Source organism: Oncorhynchus gorbuscha, unplaced genomic scaffold (assembly GCF_021184085.1).
Source record: "Oncorhynchus gorbuscha isolate QuinsamMale2020 ecotype Even-year unplaced genomic scaffold, OgorEven_v1.0 Un_scaffold_1473, whole genome shotgun sequence".
Taxonomy (NCBI): domain Eukaryota; kingdom Metazoa; phylum Chordata; class Actinopteri; order Salmoniformes; family Salmonidae; genus Oncorhynchus; species Oncorhynchus gorbuscha.
This window is the reverse complement of record NW_025746243.1, coordinates 90,842-110,000: the sequence shown is the minus strand read 5'-3', so window position 1 is coordinate 110,000 and position 19,159 is coordinate 90,842. Positions and strand designations below refer to the sequence as shown.

At 41.9% G+C, this 19,159-nt stretch overlaps 1 protein-coding gene across 1 annotated transcript in view; it reads right to left on the bottom strand.

Annotated features, from left to right (window-relative positions):
* LOC124022893 (transient receptor potential cation channel subfamily M member 1-like) overlaps window positions 1-16,025 on the bottom strand; it is a 27,321-nt gene extending 11,296 nt beyond the window's left edge. The window contains exons 1-2 of the mRNA XM_046337586.1: window positions 16,002-16,025; window positions 8,866-9,040 (exon numbers count right to left, since the gene is read on the bottom strand). Coding sequence (XP_046193542.1) covers window positions 8,866-9,040; window positions 16,002-16,025 — 199 coding nt within the window. The remainder of the gene's footprint in view (window positions 1-8,865; window positions 9,041-16,001) is intronic.
* Window positions 16,026-19,159: the final 3,134 nt, after the last annotated feature.

Genomic DNA, 19,159 nt, shown 5'->3' with positions numbered 1-19,159 from the left:
TTTTAAATACTTTAACATTTTAAATACTATACCATTTTAAATACTATACCATTTTAAATACTATGCCATTTTAAATACTATGCCATTTTAAATACTATACCATTTTAAATACTATACCATTTTAAATACTATACCATTTTAAATACTATACCATTTTAAATACTATACCATTTTAAATACTATGCCATTTTAAATACTATACCATTTTAAATACTATGCCATTTTAAATACTATACCATTTTAAATACTATAGCATTTTAAATAAACCTGTCCTTAAAGTCTTTCATTTTAGTCCAATTGATTTAACTCAGTGGATGCATGTGACCAATCAAATCATTATGAGGCCATTACACACTGTCACCAACACACTGTCACCAACACACTGTCACCAACACACTGCCACCTGTCTCCAACACACTGTCACCTGTCTCCAACACACTGTCACCTGTCTCCAACACACTGTCACCAACACACTGTCACCTGTCACCAACACACTGTCACCAACACACTGTCACCTGTCTCCAACACACTGTCACCTGTCACCAACACACTGTCACCAACACACTGTCACCAACACACTGTCACCAACACACTGTTCCAACACCTGTCTCCAACACACTGTCACCTGTCTCCAACACACTGTCACCTGTCACCAACACACTGTCACCTGTCTCCAACACACTGTCACCTGTCTCCAACACACTGTCACCTGTCTCCAACACACTGTCACCTGTCTCCAACACAACAGTCACTGTCACCTGTCACCAACACACTGTCACCTGTCACACTGTCACCAACACACTGTCACCAACACACTGTCACCAACACACTGTCACCTGTCTCCAACACACTGTCACCAACACACTGTTACCTGTCTCCAACACACTGTCTCCAACACACTGTCACCTGTCTCCAACACACTGTCACCTGTCTCCAACACACTGTCACCTGTCTCCAACACACTGTCACCTGTCTCCAACACACTGTCACCTGTCTCCAACATACTGTCACCTGTCTCCAACACACTGTCACCAACACACTGTCACCAACAAACTGTCACCAACACACTGTCACCTGTCTCCAACACACTGTCACCAACACACTGTCACCTGTCTCCAACACACTGTCACCAACAAACTGTCACCAACACACTGTCACCAACACACTGTCACCAACACACTGTTACCTGTCTCCAACACACTGTCACCAACACACTGTCACCTGTCTCCAACACACTGTCACCTGTCTCCAACACACTGTCACCAACACACTGTCACCTGTCTCCAACACACTGTCACCAACACACTGTCACCAACAAACTGTCACCAACACACTGTTACCTGTCTCCAACACACTGTCACCAACACACCTTCACCTGTCACCAACACACTGTCACCAACAAACTGTCACCAACACACTGTCACCAACAAACTGTCACCAACACACTGTTACCTGTCTCCAACACACTGTCACCAACACACTGTCACCAACAAACTGTCACCTGTCACCAACACACTGTCACCAACACACTGTCACCTGTCACCAACACACTGTCACCAACACACTGTCACCAACACACTGTCACCAACAAACTGTCACCTGTCACCAACACACTGTCACCAACACACTGTCACCTGTCACCAACACACTGTCACCAACACACTGTCACCAACACACTGTCACCAACAAACTGTCACCAACACACTGTTACCAACACACTGTCACCAACACACTGTCACCAACACACTGTCACCAACAAACTGTCACCAACACACTGTCACCAACACACTGTCACCAACACACTGTCACCAACACACTGTCACCTGTCACCAACACACTGTCTCCAACACACTGTCACCAACACACTGTCACCTGTCACCAACACACTGTCTCCAACACACTGTCACCTGTCTCAAACACACTGTCTCCAACACACTGTCACCTGTCTCCAACACACTGTCTCCAACACACTGTCACCTGTCTCCAACACACTGTCACCTGTCTCCAACACACTGTCTCCAACACACTGGCTCCATCACCTGTCTCCAACACACTGTCACCAACACACTATCACCTGTCTCCAACACACTGTCTCCAACACACTGTCACCTGTCTCCAACACACTGTCACCTGTCACCAACACACTGTCTCCAACACACTGTCACCTGTCTCCAACACACTGTCACCAACACACTGTCTCCAACACACTGTCTCCAACACACTGTCTCCAACACACTGGCTCCAACACACTGTCTCCAACACACTGTCACCAACACACTGTCACCAACACACTGTTACCTGTCTCCAACACACTGTCACCAACACACTGTCACCAACACACTGTCACCAACAAACTGTCACCAACACACTGTCACCTGTCTCCAACACACTGTCTCCAACACACTGTCTCCAACACACTGTCACCTGACTCCAACACACTGTTGTCTCCAACACAACACACTGTCTCCAACACACTGTCACCTGTCTCCAACACACTGTCACCTGTCTCCAACACACTGTCACCTGTCTCCAACACACTGTCACTAACACACTGTCTCCAACACACTGTCACCTGTCTCCAACACACTGTCACCTGTCTCCAACACACTGTCACTAACACACTGTCACCTGTCACCAACACACTGTCACCATATTTATGCTGCAGTAGTTTATGTGTCGGGGGGCGAGGGTCAGTTTGTTATATCTGGAGTACTTCTCCTGTCCTATCCGGTGTCCTGTGTGAATTTAAGTATGCCCTCTCTAATTCTCTCTTTCTCTCTTTCTTTCTCTCTCTCTGAGGACATGAGCCCTAGGTCCATGCCTCAGGACTACCTGACATGATGACTCCTTGCTGTCCCCAGTCCACCTGGCCGTGCTGCTGCTCCAGTTTCAACTGTTCTGCCTTATTATTATTGGACCATGCTGGTCATTTATGAACATTTGAACATCTTGGCCATGTTCTGTTATAATCTCCACCCGGCACAGCCAGAAGAGGACTGGCCACCCCACATAGCCTGGTTCCTCTCTAGGTTTCTTCCTAGGTTTCGGCCTTTCTTGGGAGTCTTTCCTAGCCACCGTGCCTCTACACCTGCACTGCTTGCTGTTTGGGGTTTTAGGCTGGGTTTCTGTACAGCACTTTGAGATATCAGCTGATGTACGAAGGGCTTTATAAATACATTTGATTTTATTTTATTTGTCACCAACACACTGTCACCAACACACTGTCTCCAACACACTGTCACCTGTCTCCAACACACTGTCACCTGTCTCCAACACACTGTCACCAACACACTGTCTCCAACACACTGTCACCAACACACTGTCTCCAACACACTGTCTCCAACACACTGTCTTCAACATACTGTCTCCAACACACTGTCACCAACACACTGTCACCAACACACTGTCACCAACACACTGTCTCCAACACACTGTCTTCAACACACTGTCTCCAACACACTGTCTCCAACACACTGTCTTCAACACACTGTCTCCAACACACTGTCTCCAACACACTGTCTTCAACATACTGTCACCAACACACTGTCTCCAACACACTGTCTCCAACACACTGTCTTCAACATACTGTCACCAACACACTGTCTTCAACATACTGTCACCAACACACTGTCTCCAACACACTGTCACCAACACACTGTCTCCAACACACTGTCACCTGTCTCCAACACACGGTCACCTGTCACCAACACACTGTCACCTGTCTCCAACACACTGTCACCTGTCTCCAACACACTGTCACCTGTCTCCAACACACTGTCACCTGTCTCCAACACACTGTCACCTGTCACCAACACACTGTCACCAACACACTGTCACCTGTCTCCAACACACTGTCACCTGTCACCAACACACTGTCACCAACACACTGTCACCTGTCTCCAACACACTGTCACCTGTCACCAACACACTGTCACCTGTCACCAACACTGTCACCTGTCACCAACACACTGTCACCTGTCACCAACACACTGTCACCTGTCTCCAACACACTGTCACCTGTCTCCAACACACTGTCACCTGTCACCAACACACTGTCACCTGTCTCCAACACACTGTCACCAACACACTGTCTCCAACACACTGTCACCTGTCTCCAACACACTGTCACCTGTCTCCAACACACTGTCACCTGTCTCCAACACACTGTCACCTGTCTCCAACACACTGGAGTCTGTGTTATTAAACCAATACGTGACTGTATGTTGATGGTGGATATTATTACACAGGTTATATTATATTATTATATTATTACACAGGTTATATTATATTATTATATTATTACACAGGTTATATTATATTATTATATTATTACACAGGTTATATTATATTATTATATTATTATATTATTACATAGGTTATATTATATTATTATATTATTATATTATTACACAGGTTATATTATATTATTATATTATTATATTATTACACAGGTTATATTATATTATTATATTATTATATTATTACACAGGTTATATTATATTATTATATTATTACACAGGTTATATTATATTATTATAGTGTGACAGGTTATATTATATTATTATATTATTACACAGGTTATATTATATTATTATATTATTATATTATTACACAGGTTATATTTCCCCCTTCTGATGACCAGGTGGCGAATCGCATCTCTGCATGTCTGGCAGACATATCAGTGTGGATGACGGATCACCACCTCAAGCTGAACCTCGGCAAGACGGAGCTGCTCTTCCTCCCTGGGAAGGACTGCCTGTCCATGATCTCGCCATCACGGTTGACAACTCCATTGTGTCCTCCTCCCAGAGCGCCAAGAACCTTGGCGTGATCCTGGACAACACCCTGTCGTTCTCAACTAACATCTAGGCGGTGGCCCGTTCCTGTAGGTTCATGCTCTACAACATCCGCAGAGTACGACCCTGCCTCACACAGGAAGCGGCGCAGGTCCTAATCCAGGCACTTGTCATCTCCCGTCTGGATTACTGCAACTCGCTGTTGGCTGGGCTCCCTGCCTGTGCCATTAAACCCCTTCAACTCATCCAGAACGTCACTAACACCGCAGCCCGTCTGGTGTTCAACCTTCCCAAGTTCTCTCACGTCACCCCGCTCCTCCGTTCTCTCCACTATTATTATGAAGCTCGCATCCGCTACAAGACCATGGTGCTTGCCTACGGAGCTGTGAGGGGAACGGCACCTCAGTACCTCCAGGCTCTGATCAGGCCTTACACCCAAACAAGGGCACTGCGTTCATCCACCTCTGGCCTGCTCGCCTCCCTACCACTGAGGAAGTACAGCTCCCGCTCAGCCCAGTCAAAACTGTTCCTGCCCTGGCCCCCAATGGTGGAACAAACTGCCCTCACGACTGCCAGGACATTTCAATCACCACCTTCCGGAGACACCTGAAACCCCACCTCTTTAAGGAATACCTAGGATAGGTTAAGTAATCCCTCTCACCCCACCCCCCCTAAGTTTTAGATGCACTATTGTTAAGTGACTGTCCCACTGGATGTCATAAGGTGAATGCACCAATTTGTAAGTCGCTCTGGATAAGAGCGTCTGCTAAATGACTTATGTCTCCAACACACTGTAATGTAAATGTAATGTAAATATTATATTATTATATTATTACACAGGTTATATTATATTATTATATTATTATATTATTACACAGGTTATATTATAGTATTATAGTGTGACAGGTTATATTATATTATTATATTAGTATATTATTACACAGGTTATATTATATTATTATAGTGTGACAGGTTATATTATATTATTATATTATTACACAGGTTATATTATATTATTATATTATTACACAGGTTATATTATATTATTATATTATTATATTATTACACAGGTTATATTATATTATTATATTATTACACAGGTTATATTATATTATTATATTATTATATTATTACACAGGTTATATTATATTATTATATTATTATATTATTACACAGGTTATATTATAGTATTATAGTGTGACAGGTTATATTATATTATTATATTATTACACAGGTTATATTATATTATTATATTATTACACAGGTTATACTATATTATTATATTATTACACCGGTTATATTATATTATTATATTATTACACAGGTTATATTATATTATTATATTATTATATTATTACACAGGTTATATTATATTATTATATTATTACAGGTTAGGTTATATTATATTATTATATTATTACACAGGTTATATTATATTATTATATTATTACACAGGTTATATTATATTATTATATTATTACACAGGTTATATTATATTATTATATTATTACACAGGTTATATTATATTATTATATTATTACACAGGTTATATTATAGTATTATATTATTACACAGGTTATATTATATTATTATATTATTACACAGGTTATATTATATTATTATATTATTATATTATTACACAGGTTATATTATATTATTATATTATTACACAGGTTATATTATATTATTATATTATTATATTATTATATTATTATATTATTATACTATTACACAGGTTATATTATATTATTATATTATTACACAGGTTATATTATATTAGTATATTATTACACAGGTTATATTATATTATTATATTGTGACAGGTTATATTATATTATTATATTATTACACAGGTTATATTATATTATTATATTATTACACAGGTTATATTATATTATTATATTATTACACAGGTTATATTATATTATTATATTATTACACAGGTTATATTATATTATTATATTATTACACAGGTTATATTATATTATTATATTATTACACAGGTTATATTATATTATTATATTATTACACAGGTTATATTATATTATTATATTATTACACAGGTTATATTATATTATTATATTATTACACAGGTTATATTATATTATTATATTATTACACAGGTTATATTATAGTATTATATTATTATATTATTACATAGGTTATATTATATTATTATATTATTATATTATTACACAGGTTATATTATATTATTATATTATTATATTATTACACAGGTTATATTATATTATTATATTATTATATTATTACACAGGTTATATTATATTATTATTACACAGGTTATATTATATTATTATATTATTACACAGGTTATATTATATTATTATATTATTACACAGGTTATATTATATTATTATATTATTACACAGGTTATATTATATTATTATATTATTATATTATTACACAGGTTATATTATATTATAATATTATTACACAGGTTATATTATATTATTATAGTGTGACAGGTTATATTATATTATTATAGTGTGACAGGGGTTATATCACTATGAATTAAATGGATTGATATTGTGTTAGTCAACCAGCAGAGGAAGTAAAGGACCACACACACACACACACACACACACACACACACACACACACACACACACACACACACACACACACACACACACACACACACACACACACACACACACACACACACACACACACACACACACACACACACACACACACACACACACACACACACACACCAGAACACACACTGAGACACAGAGATTCAGATCAGACAAGAACACAAGGTTTGTTCCACTGGGATTGAGACTACAGAGATTAGGACAGAGATTAGGACCAGAACACCTGGTTTGTTCCACTGGGATTGAGACTACAGAGATTAGGACCAGAACACAAGGTTTGTTCCACTGGGATTGAGACTACAGATATTAGGACCAGAACACAAGGTTTGTTCCACTGGGAATGAGACTACATAGATTAGGACCAGAACACAAGGTTTGTTCCACTGGGATTGAGACTACAGAGATTAGGACCAGAACACCTGGTTTGTTCCACTGGGACTGAGACTACAGAGATTAGGACCAGAACACCTGGTTTGTTCCACTGGGATTGAGACTACAGAGATTAGGACCAGAACACCAGGTTTGTTCCACTGGGATTGAGACTCAGAGATTAGGACCAGAACACCTGGTTTGTTCCACTGGGATTGAGACTACAGAGATTAGGACCAGAACACCTGGTTTGTTCCACTGGGATTGAGACTACAGAGATTAGGACCAGAACACCTGGTTTGTTCCACTGGGATTGAGACTACAGAGATTAGGACCAGAACACCTGGTTTGTTCCACTGGGATTGAGACTACAGAGATTAGGACCAGAACACAAGGTTTGTTCCACTGGGATTGAGACTACAGAGATTAGGACCAGAACACAAGGTTTGTTCCACTGGGATTGAGACTACAGAGATTAGGACCAGAACACCTGGTTTGTTCCACTGGGATTGAGACTACAGAGATTAGGACCAGAACACAAGGTTTGTTCCACTGGGATTGAGACTACAGAGATTAGGACCAGAACACCTGGTTTGTTCCACTGGGATTGAGACTACAGAGATTAGGACCAGAACACCTGGTTTGTTCCACTGGGATTGAGACTACAGAGATTAGGACCAGAACACCAGGTTTGTTCCACTGGGATTGAGACTCAGAGATTAGGACCAGAACACCTGGTTTGTTCCACTGGGATTGAGCCTACAGAGATTAGGACCAGAACACAAGGTTTGTTCCACTGGGATTGAGACTACAGAGATTAGGACCAGAACACAAGGTTTGTTCCACAGAACACAAGGTTTGTTCCACTGGGATTGAGACTACAGAGATTAGGACCAGAACACAAGGTTTGTTCCACTGGGATTGAGACTACAGAGATTAGGACCAGAACACAAGGTTTGTTCCACTGGGATTGAGACTACGACAACACACCACCATCACAACCATCATGGGATTAGGATTGAATTGATCATCCGCCCATGAACCAGGAAACAGAATCTTACTATTAATGCTACTCTTACGGTCTATGGAGTCAGCGAACACTTCCCCATAGATCATCCAGTAAGGCATGTAGAAGATGTTCCTGGCCAGACGCCATGTTGGGATCTCATCAGGGTGCAGGATGGCCTGCCGAGCCACGCCGAAACTCATCAACACCACCAGCATGATCACCACGAAGTACAACATGTCAATCATCTGGAGGACATAGAACACAACATGTCAGTCATCTGGAGGACATAGAACACAACATGTCAATCATCTGGAGGACATAGAACACAACATGTCAGTCATATAGAGGACATAGAACACAACATGTCAGTCATATAGAGGACATAGAACACAACATGTCAGTCATCTGGAGGACATAGAACACAACATGTCAGTCATATAGAGGACATAGAACACAACATGGACATAGAACACAACATGTCAGTCATCTAGAGGACATAGAACACAACATGGACATAGAACACAACATGTCAGTCATCTGGAGGACATAGAACACAACATGTCAGTCATCTAGAGGACATAGAACACAACATGGACATAGAACACAACATGTCAGTCATCTAGAGGACATAGAACACAACATGGACATAGAACACAACATGTCAGTCATCTGGAGGACATAGAACACAACATGTCAGTCATCTGGAGGACATAGAACACAACATGTCAGTCATCTAGAGGACATAGAACACAACATGTCAGTCATCTAGAGGACATAGAACATGTCAATCATCTGGACATAGAACACAACATGTCAGTCATCTGGAGGACATAGAACACAACATGTCAATCATCTGGAGGACATAGAAACAACAACATAGAGGACATAGAACACAACATGTCAGTCATCTAGAGGACATAGAACACAACATGGACATAGAGGACACAACATGTCAGTCATCTGGAGGACATAGAACACAACATGTCAGTCATCTGGAGGACATAGAACACAACATGTCAGTCATCTAGAGGACATAGAACACAACATGTCAGTAATCTAGAGGACATAGAACACAACATGTCAGTCATCTAGAGGACATAGAACACAAGTAATGGACATAGAACACAACATGTCAATCATCTAGAGGACATAGAACACAACATGTCATCATAGAGGACATAGAACACAACATGTCAATCATCTGGAGGACATAGAACACATGTCAGTCATGGAGGACATAGAACACAACATGTCAGTCATCTAGAGGACATAGAAACAACAACATGGACATAGAACACAACATGTCAGTCATCTGGAGGACATAGAACACATGTCAGTCATCTGGAGGACATAGAACACAACATGTCAGTCATCTGGAGGACATAGAACACAACATGTCAGTCATAGAGGACATAGAACACAACATGTCAGTCATATGGACATAGAACACAACATGTCAGTCATCTAGAGGACATAGAACACAACATGTCAGTCATCTAGAGGACATAGAACACAACATGGACATAGAACCCAACATGTCAGTCATCTGGAGGACATAGAACATAGAACACAACATGTCAGTCATCTAGAACCCAACATGAACAGTCAACTGGAGGACATAGAACCCAACATGACATCAGTCATCATCTGGAGGACATAGAACACAACAAGTCATCTAGAGGACATAGAACACAACATGTCAGTCATCTAGAGGACATAGAACAACAACATGGACATAGAACACAACATGTCAGTCATCTAGAGGACATAGAACACAACATGGACATAGAACACAACATGTCAATCATCTAGAGGACATAGAACACAACATGGACATAGAACACAACATGTCTGTCATCTGGAGGACATAAAACAGCATAGCCTAGTGGGGCGGCAGCGTAGCCTAGTGGTTAGAGCGTTGGACTAGTAACCGCAAGGTTGCAAGTTCAAACCCCCTAGCTGACAAGGTACAAATCTGTTGTTCTGCCCCTGAACAGGCAGTTAACCCACTGTTCCTAGGCCGTCATTGAAAATAAGAATTTGTTCTTAACTGACTTGCCTGGTTAAATAAATGTTAAAGAAATAGAACACATCTGGGGCCGATTCAGACTGAGAAAATCTATTCCCCTTTGACTCCTGTTGATCTAAGCACTTCTCAGTAGTTGGTATTCAGATTTACCGTATGCAGGTGCTTAACAGGATTTGCAGGCATGGTTCCCTTGCGCGCACTGAATAAATGGAATTAAACCGCTGAAACCCCTCCCACTTGCTGGCCCAACATACTTCCTCGTAGAGTTTTCATTCAATGGGGGTTTCAGTACTTTTATCTAAAGCCAACCCTTTTAAATACAATGTGTCTTTAATTAGAATGTTCTCTACAGACTCACTGGAATACACAGTGCCTTTGGAAAGTATTCAGACCCCTTGACTTATTCTAAAAAAAAATGTTTTAAATCCTCCACAATCTACACACAGTACCCCATAATGTCATAATTACATAAGTAGTTAGACCCCGATGATAAACTAAATTGAGCTCCGGTGCTTCCTGTTTCCATTGATCATCATTAAGATGTTTTCTACAACTTGATTGGAGTCCACCTTCAATTGACTGGACATGATTTGGAAAGGTAAACACCTGTCTATACAGGGTCCCATAGTTGACAGTAAAAACCAAGCCATGAGGTGGAAGGAATTGTCCGTAGAGCTCTGAGACAGGATTGTGTCAAGGCACAGATCTGGGGAAGGGTGCCAAAAAATGTCTGCAGCATTGAAAGTCCCCAAGAACACAGTGGCCTCCATCATTCTTAAAAGGAAGAAGTTTGGAACGATCAAGACTCATGCTAGAGCTGTCCGATTGGCCAAACTGACCAATCAGGGGAGAATGGCCTTGGTCAGGGAGGTGATCAAGAAACTGATGGTCACTCTGACATAGCTCTAGAGTTCCTCTATGGAGATGGGAGAATCTTCCAGAAGGACAGCCATCTCTGCAGCACTCCACTAATCAGGCCTTTATGGTAGACTGGCCAGACAGAAGCCACTCCTCAGTAAAAAAGCCCATGACAGTCTGCTTGGAGTTTTGCCAAAAGGCACATAAAGATTCTCAGACCATGAGAAACAAGATTCTCTGTTCTCATTCTGTTCTCATGAAACTACGATTGAACTCTTTGGGCTGAATGCCAAGCGTAACGTCTGGAGGAATCCAGGCACCATCCCTACGGTGAAGCATGGTGGTGGCAGCATCATGCTGTGGGGAAGTTTTTCAGCAGCAGGGACTGGGAGAATAGTCAGGATCGAGGGAAAGATGAGCGGAGCAAAGTACAGAGAGATCCTTGATGAATTCCTTCTCCAGAGTGCTCCGGATCTCAGACTGGGGGCGAAGGTTCACCTTCCAACAGGACAACGACCCTAAGCACACAGCCAAGACAACGCAGGAATGGCTTAGGGACATGTCTCTGAATGTCCTTGGGTTGCCCAGCCAGAGCCTGGACTTGAACCCGATCGAACATCTCTGGAGAGACCTGAAAATATCTGTGCAGCGACGCTTCCCATTCAACCTGACAGAGCTTGAGAGGATCTGCAGAGAAGAATGGGAGAAACTCCACAAATACAGGTGTGCCAATCTTGTACCCAAGAAGACACAAGGTTGTAATCGCTGCCAAAGGTGCTTCAACAACGTACTGAGTAAAGGGTCTGAATACTTCTGTAAATGTGATATTTCAGTTTTTTATTTTAATACATTTTCAAACATGTCTAAAAAAAAACAGTTTTATGCTTTGTCATAATGGGGCATTGTGTGTAGATTGATGAAGGGGAAACAACGATTTAATACATTTTAGAATAAGGCTGTAATGTAACAACGTGTGGAAAAAGTCAAGGGGTCTGAATAGTTTCCGAAGGTGCTGTACATCGGGTTCAGAATATCGATCAATGAAATTACACACATATTGGTCTCCTTTTCAATGAAATTAAACCATGTTAATACACACATATTGGTCTCCTTTTCAATGAAATTAAACCATGTTAATACACACATATTGGTCTCCTTTTCAATGAAATTAAACCATGTTAATACACACATATTGGTCTCCTTTTCAATTAAATGAAACCATGTTAATACACACATATTGGTCTCCTTTTCAATTAAATTAAACCATGTTAATACACACATATTGGTCTCCTTTTCAATTAAATTAAACCATGTTAATACACACATATTGGTCTCCTTTTCAATGAAATTAAACCATGTTAATACACACATATTGGTCTCCTTTTCAATTAAATGAAACCATGTTAATACACACATATTGGTCTCCTTTTCAATTAAATGAAACCATGTTAATACACACATATTGGTCTCCTTTTCAATTAAATGAAACCATGTTAATACACACATATTGGTCTCCTTTTCAATTAAATGAAACCATGTTAATACACACATATTGGTCTCCTTTTCAATGAAATTAAACCATGTTAATACACACATATTGGTCTCCTTTTCAGCACCAGTTGGCAGATTTAAAAATACTCTGACCTTGTATATTATTTAGGGTTATGAATAATAATAACAAACTGGTTTGGAGAGTCTACTCTAATCATCCTCACTAATCATGGAAGCGTGATGCCAACGGTCCTGTCGTTGTGAACCGTGTGCCAGGCTCCAGGTTTAAACTGATAAACATGGTCTGTGTAGCGTAACCTTTCAAATAGGCTACATGGTTATATGAGGATGTAAACGATGTAAAACCATAGGCCTTGGCTACGCCCCCCCGTCCACAGGGCAGGAGTGGTCACTGAATGGTTATATGAGCATGTAAACGATGTAAAACCATAGGCCATGGCTATGCCCCCGTCCACAGGGCAGGAGTGGTCACTGAATGGTTATATGAGGATGTAAACGATGTAAAACCATAGGCCATGGCTATGCCCCCGTCCACAGGGCAGGAGTGGTCACTGAATGGTTATATGAGCATGTAAACGATGTAAAACCATAGGCCATGGCTACGCCCCCCCGTCCACAGGGCAGGAGTGGTCACTGAATGGTTATATGAGGATGTAAACGATGTAAAACCATAGGCCATGGCTATGCCCCCGCCCACAGGGCAGGAGTGGTCACTGAATGGTTATATGAGGAGGATGTAAAACCATAGGCCATGGCTATGCCCCCGTCCACAGGGCAGGAGTGGTCACTGAATGGTTATATGAGGATGTAACCATAGGCCATGGCTACGCCCCCGTCCACAGGGCAGGAGTGGTCACTGAATGGTTATATGAGGAGGATGTAAAACCATAGGCCATGGCTACGCCCCCGTCCACAGGGCAGGAGTGGTCACTGAATGGTTATATGAGGATGGATGTAAAACCATAGGCCATGGCTATGCCCCCGTCCACAGGGCAGGAGTGGTCACTGAATGGTTATATGAGGATGTAAAACCATAGGCCATGGCTACGCCCCCCGTCCACAGGGCAGGAGTGGTCACTGAATGGTTATATGAGGATGTAAAACCATAGGCCATGGCTACGCCCCCCGTCCACAGGGCAGGAGTGGTCACTGAATGGTTATATGAGGATGTAAAACCATAGGCCATGGCTATGCCCCCCGTCCACAGGGCAGGAGTGGTCACTGAATGGTTATATGAGGATGTAAAACCATAGGCCATGGCTACGCCCCCCGTCCACAGGGCAGGAGTGGTCACTGAATGGTTATATGAGGATGTAAAACCATAGGCCATGGCTACGCCCCCCGTCCACAGGGCAGGAGTGGTCACTGAATGGTTATATGAGGATGTAAAACCATAGGCCATGGCTTTTCCCCCCGTCCACAGGGCAGTGGTCACTGAATGGTTATATGAGGATGTAAAACCATAGGCCATGTCTCGCCCCCGTCCACATAGAAGGAGTGGTCACTGAATGGTTATATGAGGATGTAAAACCATAGGCCATGGCTACGTCCCCCGTCCACAGGGCAGGAGTGGTCACTGAATGGTTATATGAGGATGTAAAACCATAGGCCATGGCCGTCTCAGTCACCAGATCTCAACCCAATTGAACACTTATGATTCTGGAGTGGTGACTGAGACCAGCGTTTCCACCACCATCAACAAAACACCAAACGATGGAATTTATCCTTGAAGAATGGTGTCTCATCCCTCCAATAGAATGGTGTCTCATCCCTCCAATAGAATGGTGTCTCATCCCTCCAATAGAATGGTGTCTCATCCCTCCAATAGAATGGTGTCTCATCCCTCCAATAGAATGGTGTCTCATCCCTCCAATAGAATGGTGTCTCATCCCTCCAATAGAATGGTGTCTCATCCCTCCAATAGAATGGTGTCTCATCCCTCCAATAGAATGGTGTCTCATCTCTCCAATAGAATGGTGCCTCATCCCTCCAATAGAATGGTGCCTCATCCCTCCAATAGAATGGTGTCTCATCCCTCCAATAGAATGGTGTCTCATCCCTCCAATAGAATGGTGTCTCATCCCTCCAATAGAATGGTGCCTCATCCCTCCAATAGAATGGTGTCTCATCCCTCCAATAGAATGGTGCCTCATCCCTCCAATAGAATGGTGTCTCATCCCTCCAATAGAATGGTGTCTCATCTCTCCAATAGAATGGTGTCTCATCTCTAAAATAGAATGGTGTCTCATCCCTCCAATAGAATGGTGTCTCATCTCTCCAATAGAATGGTGCCTCATCCCTCCAATAGAATGGTGTCTCATCCCTCCAATAGAATGGTGCCTCATCCCTCCAATAGAATGGTGTCTCATCCCTCCAATAGAGAGTTCCAGACACTTGTAGAATCTATGACGAGGTGCATTGAAGCTGTTCTGACTGGTGGTGACCCAACGCCCCTATAAACACACTTTATGTTGGCGTTTCCTTTATTTTGGCAGTTACCTGAAGTTATTGTCTGTGCTACATGTCCATGTTGTTAGACGTGTCTGTGTTCTGGGGGTGTAAATGGAACCTATAAACTAGAGGTGACCTATGTCTGTTTACCTCAGGAGTAGTTTGACTAGGTGGATTTACCAGATGTATTTCTCCATAGAGAGACAGATCACTAGGGCAATGTTGAGGGGTGGGGGTGGGGGGGGGGGGGGGGGGGGGGTTCTTGTGTTATTAGAGATCTTCTTTTGACATGACAAACTTTCAGTTTGAGTGTGAAATTAGGAAACCCCCTTCACTGCTCCTTGACTTTCAGTTACCTTTTGGGTGGGTGGAGTTTTCATCGTATATGCACTTGAATCTCAACGCTGATCAATTGGAAAAGCACCCAGGTTCTGTTTATGACACACAGGTTCAGAGAGAGCACACATTTTATACTTTTCCCCCTTCGTAAATTAACTGAGTGTACATGGGACACACACACACACACACACACACACACACACACACACACACACACACACACACACACACACACACACACACACACACACACACACACACACACACACACACACACACACACACACACACACACACACACACACACGTAAAGGACACATGCTGCTTGCTAAGCGAGTACCACTTTCTCCAGATTCGGCCCATATCTGGCGAGAACTCGGGAAGGGTCTTACCGTTCAGCGCCACGCAAAACGCGAGCTATTCTCTGGCACAAGTGGAGACACTTCAGACTGAGGAGTAGGTTTCACACATCCCCATGTGCAACACACACACACACACACACACACACACACACACACACACACACACACACACACACACACACACACACACACACACACACACACACACACACACACACACACACACACACACACACACACACACACACACACACACCCCTGTAAGTGTGGAGCAACACACGTTCGACATCACTTTCTACTCTGTCTTGAAAACAAAGTCACCGTTACTCCCAAACAACTGATCGTCATCGGTCGTCGTCGTTCCTCAAAACGTTAGTCTGTATTGTTTGTGAACTAGGCCAACAGAAGAAGACAAAAGCAGCAGTAGTTTGGTCTCACTCTCGTCGTTAATGAAGTGAATGCTACCAGCTCTGAGGTCATTCCTGTGAGTAGAAGAGAATAGCAGGAAGGTGTTCATGACTTCAGACTGGGGAGTTCGTCCCAAATCACTCCCTATTCCCTTTATGGTGCACTACCTCTGACTGGAGTACCCTATGGCTCTGGTCAAAAGTAGTGCACTACCTCTGACTGGAGTACCGTATAGCTCTGGTCAAAAGTAGTGCACTACCTCTGACTGGAGTACCATGTGGCTCTGGTCAAAAGTAGTGCACTACCTCTGACTGGAGTACCCTATGGCTCTGGTCAAAAGTAGTGCACTACCTCTGACTGGAGTACCGTATGGCTCTGGTCAAAAGTAGTGCACTGTGTAGGCCATTTGGGACGCAAGCCTGGGTTCTGCTCTAAGGCTCACCCTGGGACTCTGTTGAATAGAAACAACTACATGGAGCTCTGAGACTCTGTTGAATAGAAACAACTACATGGAGCTCTGAGACTCTGTTGAATAGAAACAACAACATGGAGCTCTGAGACTCTGTTGAATAGAAACAACTACATGGAGCTCTGAGACTCTGTTGAATAGAAACAACTACATGGAGCTCTGAGACTCTGTTGAATAGAAACAACTACATGGAGCTCTGAGACTCTGTTGAATAGAAACAACAACAACATGGAGCTCTGAGACTCTGTTGAATAGAAACAACTACATGGAGCTCTGAGACTCTGTCGAATAGAAACAACTACAACATGGAGCTCTGAGACTCTGTTGAATAGAAACAACTACATGGAGCTCTGAGACTCTGTTGAATAGAAACAACTACATGGAGCTCTGAGACTCTGTTGAATAGAAACAACAACAACATGGAGCTCTGAGACTCTGTTGAATAGAAACAACAACAACATGGAGCTCTGAGACTCTGTTGAATAGAAACATCAACAACATGGAGCTCTGAGACTCTGTTGAATAGAAACAACAACATGGAGCTCTGAGACTCTGTTGAATAGAAACAACAACATGGAGCTCTGAGACTCTGTTGAATAGAAACAACAACAACATGGAGCTCTGAGACTCTGTTGAATAGAAACAACAACAACATGGAGCTCTGAGACTCTGTTGAATAGAAACAACAACAACATGGAGCTCTGAGACTCTGTTGAATAGAAACAACAACAACATGGAGCTCTGAGACTCTGTTGAATAGAAACAACAACAACATGGAGCTCTGAGACTCTGTTGAATAGAAACAACAACATGGAGCTCTGAGACTCTGTTGAATAGAAACAACAACAACATGGAGCTTTGAGACTCTGTTGAATAGAAACATCAACAACATGGAGCTCTGAGACTCTGTTGAATAGAAACAACAACATGGAGCTCTGAGACTCTGTTGAATAGAAACATCAACAACATGGAGCTCTGAGACTCTGTTGAATAGAAACAACAACAACATGGAGCTCTGAGACTCTGTTGAATAGAAACAACAACATGGAGCTCTGAGACTCTGTTGAATAGAAACAACAACAACATGGAGCTCTGAGACTCTGTTGAATAGAAACAACAACATGGAGCTCTGAGACTGTTGAATAGAAACAACAACAACATGGAGCTCTGAGACTGTTGAATAGAAACAACAACATGGAGCTCTGAGACTCTGTTGAATAGAAACAACAACAACATGGAGCTCTGAGACTCTGTTGAATAGAAACAACAACAACACAATATTATTATTATATTATTATTATTATTTATTACATGGAGCTTTGAGACTATTTTCCACCATAATTTGCAAATCAATTCATTAAAAATCCTACAATGTGATTTTCTGGATTTTTTTCTCATTTTGTCTGTCATAGTTGAGGTGTACCTATGATGAAAATTACAGGCCTCTCGCATCTTTTTAAGTGGGAGAAATTGCACAATTGGTGGCTGACTAAATACTTTTTTGCCCTACTGTATATTATTCAGCTTTTCTCACCAATCCCTACTGTCTGTCACAGACTAATATAGAAAGTTGCACTACCCTTAGAATAGACTATATATACAAACGTATGTGGACACCCCTTCAAACGAGTGGACTGGTCTATTTTAGCCACACCCGTTGCTGACGTGTAAAATCGAGGCTCGTTATTTCCAGTGAAGGGAAATCGTAACACCACAGCGGACAATGACATTCTAGATGTTTCTGTGCTTCCAACTTTGTGGCAACAATTTAGGGAAGGTCCTTTCCTGTTTCAGCATGACAATGCTCCCCCCCCCGTGCACAAAGCGAGGTATACGGCGAGGTATCTCGAAAATGGTTTGTCGAAATCGGTGTTGGAAGAACTTGACTGGCCTGCACAGGGCCCTGAACTCAACCTCAACGATCACCTTTCAGATG